At 43.5% G+C, this 11,422-nt stretch overlaps 1 protein-coding gene across 1 annotated transcript; it reads left to right on the top strand.

Moving 5' to 3' along the window:
- The first annotated feature begins 288 nt into the window (after positions 1-288).
- On the top strand, positions 289-11,151 carry LOC109953248 (calpain-1 catalytic subunit-like). The gene is made up of 11 exons (XM_020588675.1): positions 289-307; positions 3,781-3,989; positions 4,737-4,782; positions 5,130-5,204; positions 5,532-5,592; positions 5,983-6,047; positions 7,284-7,352; positions 7,698-7,776; positions 9,810-9,926; positions 10,138-10,196; positions 10,415-11,151. The coding sequence occupies exons 2-11, from the start codon at positions 3,796-3,798 to the stop codon at positions 10,439-10,441; spliced, it is 792 nt and encodes a 263-aa protein (XP_020444331.1). The 5' UTR covers positions 289-307; positions 3,781-3,795; the 3' UTR covers positions 10,442-11,151.
- Positions 11,152-11,422: the final 271 nt, after the last annotated feature.

Genomic DNA, 11,422 nt, shown 5'->3' with positions numbered 1-11,422 from the left:
ACTGATGGTCAGAAGGATGATAATCTGGAAAATGTTTTCTGTGCAGGTTCATGAACTGGAACCTGTTGAGTTCACAGTTGTCTCAAAAGATGTATGTGACAAGTCAAACTGATATGTTCCAGTTGACCTGTTTCTCTCTCTGCTAGGATGTCGGTGTCGGACTTCCAGCAGCACTTTGAGATGATGGAGGTGTGTCACCTGACTGAGGGTCTCAGGCACCAACGCGCCATCGTGGAGCCATTGTCTTGTATCATGCATCATGGGAGCTGGGTGCCAGGCATGACAGCAGGAGGGTCTCCCAGAGAGGGTGAGAGATGTGAAAAATGTCTTTATTGTTCTTTGCATGAACTGAGCTCTTTCATAAACTCTCAGCTGAAGAGAGAGCCAGGTGCTGATTAGACACAGGCCTTTATTTCTATTGTTGCTTTCAATTTTATGATTAAAGTTATGAGGTTTGATCATCCAAATAACAATAAAGTAATAAATAACAATGAAAACAGTGTTTATGAACAGCACTTTGGTGAGAGACACAACTGTGCTGTTGTACTTCGGGAATTATTAGTGTAGAAATAAATGTTACTTTTGGTTTAGGACACAGCTTAGCTACACCAACAGGGCGGCACAGCAGAGCGGGGGTTGGTGTTGTGACCTCACAGCAAGAAGGTTCCGGGTTTGAGCCCCGGCCGACCCGGGGCCTTTCTGTGTGGAGTCTGCATGTTCTTCTTGTGCCTGCGTGGGTTCTCTCTGGGTGCTCCAGCTTCCTCCCACAGTCCAAAGACTGGTGAATCTAAAAATCTAACTGGGCCCGTAGGAGTGAGTGTGAGTATGTGGTTGTTAGTTTTCATATCTGCCCTGTGACAGACTGGTGACCTGTCCAGGGTGGACCCTGCCTCTCACCCAGTGTCAGCTGGGATTGGCTCCTGTGACCCTCTTCAGGAATAAGCGGTGTAGATAATAGATGGATGCTTATCAACAGTCAGTGTCCCTTTAAATAATGAAAAAATATGATGTGATTTTGTTGTACTCTTACTTTGTGTGTTCATCGTGGATAAAGTTTGAGGAAGTGGAGTCAGAAATAATCCTCTTCCTGTTTACTCTTGTGTCTGTGGAGGTCTAGACCTGCTTAGTAATCTGTTCTGCAGTAAGATCAAATGTCTGCTCACATCAAGTTGAGGCATGTTTACCTGTACAGTCACTGTGGTGCCACAGTACACTGCAGCACATGGCCTGTCTGTGGGAACTGAATTCAACTTAATAACTTTAATCTATTCAGACAAAGGTTTATTGATGATCAAGGTAGAATTAGCACCTGTCAATTCGACCTGCAGCCTCAGTTCACAGGTGTCAGAGTGACACTGAGGATAAATGGGTCCAGCAGATGATCGCCCACACGACAAAGCTTTCACACTGAAAACGAGCCTTCTGCCAGACATCTGTTGGGTCTTTGTAGAAGCTGACATGTGTATTTTGACCCCTATATGAAGGGTACATGTATTTGTCCTCACAATGACAGATGAAGGAGGGAAGTAGTTCATGATCACATTGCCTTGTCACTGTGCCAGGTAATGCAGTACTAAACAAACAGTGCAGTACTAAAACTGTGTGTGTGTGTGTGTGTGTGTGTGTGTGTGTGTGTCCAGGAATCTGATAGTGATAGCGATCTGCCTATCAAAGTGATGCAGGAAAGGGTTGGAGTTATGTGACAGAAGGAAAGGAAGAGTGGGACGAAACAGCAAGTGAAGAAGAGAGGAAAGAATGAGACGAGGCCAAAAAAACCATTAAACATAAAATCAATCAGCAGAACGAGAGAGGGAAGAAGGCACAGGGTGAAATGCAGAGAGAGTAAGATCTTAAAGAAAGACAGAGAGAGAGAGAAGGATAAAGAAGGAATCCTCAAATGACTGCAATATTGATGACAACACTGTGGGGAGGAGGGAATGAATGGATGGGAGAGAGGGAGACAGGATAAGGAGGCTAAGAACAAGTGATCAAAGCACCCCAGGCCATGAGAGAGAAAAGGCGAGGGATGGTGAGATGGGCAGAGGTAGGAAAGGGCTGAGGGTTGGCTGGGGACAACGGAGTAGGAAAGTGGAAGGGTGAGACATGAGGATAAATAAGGAGGAGAGAAGAAAGCGTGGAGAACTGAGGGAGGGAGGAGGGCGATAAGGAGAAAAAAAATGAGAGGAGGGTAGAGGAGGAGATGTGCTGTTTTACAGTGCAAATAATTTTGATGCAGAAGTGGGAAAAGGTGTGGTGTCACAAGCAGAGACCAGTAAGGAAAAAAAGAGGTGGTGCTACAAACAGCAACTAGAAAGAGACAGAGGGATGGAAAGGCAAAGAAAAGGCCAACACTAGCTCGCTGATGTGATAGGAAATGAGGGCAACATGGCAAACACTACCTCTCTTTCACTCTCACACATACACAGCCACATTCAAACACATATAGCCCCCCACCCAGACACACACACACACACACACACACTTTGCCTCCCCCGTGGGTCAGTGCGCTGGGGCATGTGCCTGAGTTCAGCCTCCCCAGGTTTCCATCTAAGTAAAAGCAAAGAACACAGCAGAGAGGTCTGCACTAAGGGCTGCTGACAACTGGACATGCATGTACTGTATATGGGTAAAACATGCAGTAAGCTGTGTTCTTTGAACAGAGATAAGGACTACTGCAGAGTTTGAAAGTCAAGAAGAACCAACTTTAATAAAAACAGACTTTAATTAGAAAGAAAAACATAAAATCTCAAAAATTTCAGAAAATAACTACAGCATGAAAACTAATTTAAACTTTACAGAACTTCGGTGATGCACAACCAAAATAAATCTACATAACCATCTGCAATTTATAATTATCTGTGTGAACCTCAAGTCCAAGCCCAATGAGAAGGGGGAGTTCCTCCTGCGGGTGCTGACAGAGCACGGCAGCGTTGCCATGTGAGTCATGGGTCCATCTGCTGACATAAACTTGGGACTGTTTCTGTGGAATCAGGCCCAGACTTGGTCAAGAATTGTCCTTTCACACATGTAGCACACAACAGGAAGTAGTCGGTGTCAGACGCGTTATCGCCTAAAGGAAATACTCCATTTGGTTTACGCGCAGGAGACGGGATGTGACGCAGTCACATAGCCAGTTTGTAATTTGGTCATAAATGATCTTGTCTCTTGCCTTGTCTGACGATTCTGGCCCCAGTTCTTAACAACAAAAGCTTCCAAGTCTCATCGTGGCTCCAGTTAGATATTTTCACTGTTTGGTGTTTGTATTCTTCAGGTTTTGTGCTGGTCACATGATAGAACGTCATAGCTTGCTGTGAATACACCAGACTATACGCTGCTGTTTTCTCACATGGGCTGACTCCAGCTCACTCAGCTCTTACTCAGACTTTGCACTAGGGAGATGGTAGGGTCTGAAAAGGGTTATACAGAGTTTAGGTTTTGTTGTTGTCATGACACTGGAGCCAGGACAAGAGAGTAGAAGCCATTCATCAGGTACTATCAAAATGTACAGCAACAAGTGTAAAGGTTTTAGACACCCTGCATTTCTCATGTTGTTGTTTGTGTGATCCTCTGTCTCCTACATGTCACACCTTGATGACCAAGCAGGTGTCTTTTTTCCAGATCTCAGGTTTTACAATTTGGGATTACAAATATGAAGATTATAATATGTTTGAATGTTTTTTCCAGTCCAGCTTCCACATTTGTTGTCCATGCTCTGTCATTCTTACCAGCTCTGTCTTCAGCAGTAAAAACCTATATTATAAGTATGTGTTTTTTCTCCAGGCACATCCTGTCAATATGTACCTGTCAGCCAATGACCTGAAGGAGTGTCGCCCACTCCGCTGCAGCCAAAGGTACCTCCAACATCGGGAGGTTGTTCTTTGTAGCTCCCTTCCACCAGGTCGTTATATCATCATCCCTTCCACCTTCAAGCCCAATGAGAAGGGGGAGTTCCTCCTGCGGGTGCTGACAGAGCACGGCAGCGTTGCCATGTGAGTCATGGGTCCATCTGCTGACATAAACTTGGGACTGTTTCTGTGGAATCAGGCCCAGACTTGGTCAAGAATTGTCCTTTCACACATGTAGCACACAACAGGAAGTAGTCGGTGTCAGACGCGTTATCGCCTAAAGGAAATACTCCATTTGGTTTACGTGCAGGAGGCGGGATGTGACGCAGTCACATAGCCAGTTTGTAATTTGGTCATAAATGATCTTGTCTCTTGCCTTGTCTGACGATTCTGGCCCCAGTTCTTAACAACAAAAGCTTCCAAGTCTCATCGTGGCTCCAGTTAGATATTTTCACTGTTTGGTGTTTGTATTCTTCAGGTTTTGTGCTGGTCACATGATAGAACGTCATAGCTTGCTGTGAATACACCAGACTATACGCTGCTGTTTTCTCACATGGGCTGACTCCAGCTCACTCAGCTCTTACTCAGACTTTGCACTAGGGAGATGGTAGGGTCTGAAAAGGGTTATACAGAGTTTAGGTTTTGTTGTTGTCATGACACTGGAGCCAGGACAAGAGAGTAGAAGCCATTCATCAGGTACTATCAAAATGTACAGCAACAAGTGTAAAGGTTTTAGACACCCTGCATTTCTCATGTTGTTGTTTGTGTGATCCTCTGTCTCCTACATGTCACACCTTGATGACCAAGCAGGTGTCTTTTTTCCAGATCTCAGGTTTTACAATTTGGGATTACAAATATGAAGATTATAATATGTTTGAATGTTTTTTCCAGTCCAGCTTCCAAACCAGCACCACAGGATGTCTCTGTGAGAGCAGAGGTAAACTAAATACGTTACTAATTCAATAAATGAATTTGCCTAGTGAAATACTGTAGAGCGGATTCAGTGTTAAAAGTAAAATCAGAGAAGTTACCGTGTGCAAAGCGCATCATTAGAGTGTGGATAACTCTGTCTTTAGTGTATCAGACCTGCAGTCTGTTGGTCCAGTTTAAATCCCTGTTCAGGCAGGATGAAAAGTCTGATGCTCTACTGACTGAGCTTTCCATGCTCTTGTGAAACCTTCTGTTAAACAAGATACACATAAGGAACCGCTCAGAAGCTGTAGGGGGCATTCATTTGTCACAGTTAAAGGCTTGTTTTTAAACCCAGACTGCTTTTTCCTGCAGCTTTCCTATCCTCACCAGACTGCTCTTCCTTCACCTGATTCTGTCAGACTTATGTTCAAGAAGCACTGCGACCAGGTGAGATTTACCTCCACACAGCTGCTGCACATTCAGACTGCACCTGGGTTAACTAACATCTGCACAGAGGTTTGAACTACTTTATAGCACCATGTGGATGTTTACTACATTGAAAAAAAGACCTTTACTCCCACACAGATTAGACAAACACAACAATTCCTTTTGCATGTGTTCTCTGAGCTTAATGTGAGAACCTCCACCCTCATTCTGCTCTGAGCAGAATGGGGGTGGATTAATTACTAGTTTAATCCCAGGCTGAAAGGAGCTGTGCTTGTGGTTTGAATGTCTCTGCTTTATTACACTGACTGTTGTATTTTGTGTCATCAGAAGGGGTTTTGCAAACCGGTGCACCTCCACAACCTGCTGACTGAGGCCATACAGGCAGGAGGTCAGTGACGTGTCTGAGTGCTTGGGCAGATCGACAGACTTGTTCAGGCTTGTTTTCAAAACGTGATTCCTTTAGTGAAGTCGTGTCTAATGTTGTTTCTGTGCACAGAGCTGCAGCGAAGCATTCCTACAGCAACAACACCACAGAATGTGGTTTATCACATTTTGCCGTGATTTCTCTGGAGTCATGTTCTACCACTTAGAGCTGCTCCAAACTGCTCAGTCGACCAGTAGCACTATTCAAAACAAGAGCCTTCATTCTTTAATAACACTTACTGTATCTCTACGTGCACTGTTCACCAGATGAGTTAACAGTGCTTGTTTTACATAATGACTTAGCATAACGCACACATGCTACAGTGTCACTGATGATGTTGTGTGTTGTCCTCAGTGTTGGCCGGCAGCGAGAAATACCTGGCTCTGGAGCACTGCAAGAGCCTGGTGACCCTCATGGGCGTATCCTTGACATATACAAAGAAAAACACTCTTCAGTTCTAAGCCCTGAATGAATGCAAGAACAAAGGAAGAACTGAATGAGTTGTCTCCTGACTGCCCAAGTGAAAACAGAAGCCACCAGTTGACTTACTGAATTAAAATCTGATGGTATTTTTCTTCCTGCACGCTGCAGTTCCATGTTAACCCTGTTTGTTAAAGTTGTCATGTAGCTTGGGAGAATTCAGTACACTCTGCTGCTAATGGCTAGTATAGCTAACCCTAGTGAACGTCCGGGGAGGGGTGTCTAATCATCAGTCAGTCATGATTCAGACAATACTAACACCGGTTAAAGTCAGTCCGACCGCACTGTGCACTGATGTCACTCACTATTCAGTTAAGTTTCCTCAGATGGTCGAGTTTTACAAAGACATACCTTCATTATGACCATGTTGTGCCTACTTTTGTATCCTCTGACAGTTTGATCTGACGGAGATAAAGTGGACGATGCATCTTTACAGTAACAACGTGCAGACCTCAGTCTGTTTCTGGTGGTACAACACCATAAACACAGCAATTATCTATTGTATTATTTTTAAAAACAAACATTTATAAAGTTACATGCAAAGAAACATACTGTGTAGATAAATAGAACTAACTAGGCACATCTCTGCAACCCCCGTGAAATTTCAAGTTATGATTTTCAGAGGGTCCAAGTTGTCCAAGTGGACCCCCTGCATTAACATAAAAAACTACTCTGGAGTTAAGACCGGATATTGCAATCCATTGTTCAGTTCTTGATGTATGCAGATGCATTTCATGATGCGTGGCCTTATGAATAGTCACCTGTTCTTGACTTCAAGTATCTTACAGATCGAGTTGCCTGAACAGGGACTTGAACCCTGACCCCTTAGATTAAAAGTCTGATGTGTTACCAAATGAGCTGCCCAGGCTTTGTTGGAGTGTTGAGAAGAAAAACCTGAGGCATCAAAATGAAATGGCAGAAATCTTAACTCACTGCCTCATGACATACACATTGTCAGGCTTGATCCCACTTTACCTCCAAATTCAAGTGCATAATGTGCACACTGCATTTAATAGCACAACACTAACAAACCGGCTTAGGCGGCTAATCTTCTCATGCTGGGTTCATTAGTTTGCAGTAATTATTTATTGATGCTTAACCGCTTTTCACCCGCAGTGTATCAGCTCATGTGGTCTTTTTTTGGTTAATATCCTTGACCTCATTGTTTCCTCCAGAACCAAGGTGCCGCTAAGCTAAACTGGTCAGACTTCCAGTTTCTGTGGGACAAGATCACGGGCTGGACGGTGAGGTTATCAGCTTCCCCCAACAGTAGCACCAGCTAGAAAATCAATCAACATGGCTAAAAATATGATCACCCAGAAAAAAGATTAAAGTACAAATAGTTGTTTAGATGATTAATCAGAGAACTAGTTCTTCAAATGGTGGTCAGTGCTTTTGTTTTGTCCATTATTGTGCAGTGTGTAATAAGTAAAAGGAGCTCAGATTACATGTTTGTAAGAATTTAGCTTAAAACATTTACTGTCATGTCACAGTTGAGTCTTTTCACACAGCACTGTGCAGCTTTGAGCTCCTGCATGAGACAGACATGTATAGTATATGCAGTCTGTCATGGTTTCACCTCTCCTCAGGATATCTTCTTGGTGGCTGACAAGAACAAGACTCGGCGCCTCGAGTTTGCAGAGATAGCCTCCGCTCTGAAAGCAGCAGGTACGACTGAGTACTAGCACCATCAGTATGTACATAGTTTGTTCACACCTCAAACATCTCCCAGCCACAGCTAGCATGTCATCTTTAACATGTGTACAACTTGCTGGATTAGGTTACTAGCATATCAGAAACCCTGTGGCTGGAGGTTGGCACTGGTTCAAGCATGTCTCCGACAAGTCTTTAAAATAAAGAACTACAAGCATTTTTAGTGAGCTCCAGGAATGCTCTGACCAACAGAGGGAGCCAGACCGTCACCTCTTCCTCTTTGCACTTTAATGTGGTTCATTCATAACATAGTTAACTCGACAGCACTCGGAGACTTCAGACCTCTGGCAAAGGACAACTCAGTTTCACCATAATGTTTTCACCTGAAAAACAGTCAAAACTTAATAAAGTGGCATAAAACCAGTCTTACAGATGAAAATGTTAACAGCTTTGAGCCTGACTCCAAATCTCTGCCATCAGGCTCTCACCCCGCTGTCGCTGCACAGAGTCGATCCCACCCCAGCTGTGGGCCGTGGCCTCGCTCGGTTCCTTCGGTTCCTTCAGTCCCGGTCTGACACAGCGGGGTGGACTGAGTGATAGCACTCGGTTGCCGCTGACAGTGAGCGAGCAGCTGTAACTAACTCTGGGCTTTGTCTTTGTATGCGATCAGAGTGCTCAGCAGCACAGCCGTGCACTTTGACCAAAAGTGGGCTCACATATAGCCAGCAGCCTTTCCAGCACTCACAGTGGTGAAGAGTCATTTAAAATATTCCTGTATCCAAATTATGAGACAGATCAGCACCAAACTCTAATCATTTGTGTGGGCCATTACTTACTGAGTTATGCTGTTAACAAACACTGGCAAAAGCATAACCCCTGCCCTCGGCTGTGGTAATAAAACATAAAATAATATAAAAATACAATTCTGATTTGCTTGTGTGTTCACAGATATTACTTATGTAGACTAGCTTTTATTGAAGGGCACTGAGTCCTGTTTAGTTGTCATCAGTATTAAAAGACTTTTTTATTCTCTGGTGTGGCAGGATTACTTATTGCTACCAAATGCCTCATGAAGCTCTAAGAACACAGAGAAATTAGATGTTTTATGCTCAGAAGTGTTAAATATATTCCCAAATGTCCTGATTGTTCAGCTCCTGCTTCATGTTACTCCGGGAGATGATGCTCTAGTTTGTCAGTCTGGACAATGTGAGTCTGGTTCTGTCACTCGTCTTTTGTAGTGGAGACTAAACCATGTCCCTGTGAACCATCCACTTTATCATAATATGTGGTTGAACAAAACACACAAACACTCATGGGTGCCAGTTGCGCATTGCTTGAGTCGACGTTGTGAATCAGTCGCACCTTAGGCTTTAATATCCGTTTTGCAGGGCGTACACTTTACCGATGGGCGGCTCTTCAGGTGCTCACAGTAATGCAGGGTTAGGAATCTCATCCACGTTACACCAGCAGGTCTGTTCATTTTCTTCTCTTGGAGAAAAAGGTGTCAGGGCCTCATTCTGGTTCCGCCAGCAATGTACTGTACAGTATGCATGAAGTAAGTGAATTCGTACTAAAGTAGGGTGGTAAACCTCACCAGAGTTCAGATTCTATCCAGCACAGAGAACAGCTGGATAACTATCAGGCCATTTGCAGTGACACGTCAGTTAGTAAAGAATATTCTTCTGCCTGTGTCCTTTATTTTGAAATATTTTACTCTTCAGTAATTTAATGTGAACGTTGTCCTCTCATACATCACACACTCATCGTTTGATTTGCCTCCAATAAGTCAGTCGGTGAAATTCGTTCTGTGTGACCTGCTCTTTACCTTTAACCACTTCTACTTGAGTAAAACACCGTTATCAAATATCAGTAAGTGAACAGTAATACTCATAACACCTTTTCTTGCTTAAGCCCTAAAATGTGCAGCAGCCTCATATATACCTTTATGCATGTGAGTGTTAGTGAATGGGGTCCACTGTGACAGGAGAAACATCTTGCACACTGAGCCTGTGGAATAGATGTGACCGTGGTTTGTGTGTCTGGTCCAGGCATCACAGTGGATGATCTGGTGCTGCAGCTGGTTGTCCTGAGATACACCGAGCCTAACCTGACCATCACTTACCCCGGCTTCCTGTACCTGGTGATGAAACTGGAGAGCATGACCCGTAAGGGAGGGAGGCGGGATGGGTGGGGCGGTATTAGTCTAATTTAAAAATGTTGTTTTTGCTTTCACCGTGGCCAGACGGGTGGTGTCTGTCATGCAGTCAGTTCAGGGTGTCCTGACACTATCCACTCCAGCCACCCGAACAGAGCACAGACCATCACTCACCGTCACAGTTGAACTGTGTCTGAAATGTACATTGTTGTCTTCTGCAGAGCGTTTTCAAGAGCTTGACATGGTGGGAAAAGGGTTCATAACCGTCAGCTACAAACAGGTAGGAACACTACAAAAACAACACACACATTCAACAGAGAGCTAAACCATATGCAACAAAGCAGCTGTGATAAAGGACAAATGTGCTGCTTATTTTGCTTTCCTAGTTTGAATGGTTTAATAATTACACCTCAGTTTGGCAGGCTCTTTATTAAACCTGTCAAACATGAAAACAAAGTGATTTTCAACCCTATGTTTTGTGTGTCTGATTGGTTCCAGTGGCTCCAAGCGACCATGTATAACTGAGCTGACCTGGTCCAGTCACACCCACTCGCCGGTTTGTTTCCTGCTCTTTAAAGGATAAGGCCAGTGTATAATCAGAAAGATGCTTCATTGAGATTAAACTGTTTTATGAATGGATCTACTGTTGTGAAGCACAGGGTTTCAAAAAGCAACTGTTTTTTCTGAGGGCTAGGGTTCCTATGCTGTGAGATGTGACCTCCTGCTGCATGGCACAGGTAGTTTTCCTTAAGATGGGCACTCCCTGGAGGGTCTGCTGTTCTGTTGCTGGGGGGGATGTGTTGCTGGGGCTGTGGTGCTGCAGGGTCGGGGGAAAAACTGAACTTCTGGGTTTTATTGCTGACAGATGGTTTGGTGTGACAACATTAGTGACAAACACCTTTGGTCCTTTGTTTATTTACAGTTATTGTGTATTAAAAGTAAAAAAGAGGAAGTAAAACGACTATAAGATAATGAACAAACAAACAGAAGTGTTGATTATCTCAAAGACAAATACTCCTGTTGCATCTTTAAGTTTGTTGGACTAATAATAATATATATAATACATCCTGGTTTAAATCAAGAAAGATTTTAAGCTTTTTGGTAATAATCTCACGTTGTCCTCGCTGAGGGGTTTCTGTTCATTTTATTTTCATGTTATTTTGATGGGATTATAATTTTGTATGATTTTCTTCTGTTAATCTGGTGTCGACTCTGTGGTGTTTATTATTTTGTTAATTACCAATAAAAAGTACCAGATCAAACTGTTTATGTTTCTGCTCTGATGGAGACCTGGTCAGGTTAGTGCTTTTTTCTTTTTTTGCTGATGCTCTGTCCCTCTCTTGTCTGATCCCACAGATCAGACCCCCTCTACATATTACAGCCACTGGGTGTTTCTACAGCAACATGAGAAGTCGACATAAACTTTAAAGGTCCGTTTACCCAAACAACAGGACATTTCAGGTTTATCTGAAACTCACTATATGAACACTGAAAGCTGGTTGTTTT

The sequence above is a fragment of the Monopterus albus genome, unplaced genomic scaffold (assembly GCF_001952655.1).
Source record: "Monopterus albus unplaced genomic scaffold, M_albus_1.0 scaffold589.1, whole genome shotgun sequence".
In the NCBI taxonomy this organism is placed as follows: Eukaryota; Metazoa; Chordata; class Actinopteri; order Synbranchiformes; family Synbranchidae; genus Monopterus; species Monopterus albus.
Note: the sequence above shows the minus strand (reverse complement) of the source record. Positions and strands in the feature narration are given on the sequence as shown.

Bases quoted from the DNA above. Each gene is read 5' to 3' on its own strand.
- LOC109953248 (XM_020588675.1), top strand. From the start codon at position 3,796: ATGTACCTGTCAGCCAATGACCTGAAGGAGTGTCGCCCACTCCGCTGC. The intron at 5,593-5,982 runs GTCAGTGACGTG...TGTTGTCCTCAG, and splicing joins TGAGGCCATACAGGCAGGAG to TGTTGGCCGGCAGCGAGAAA. The intron at 10,197-10,414 runs GTAGGAACACTA...GATTGGTTCCAG, and splicing joins TAACCGTCAGCTACAAACAG to TGGCTCCAAGCGACCATGTA.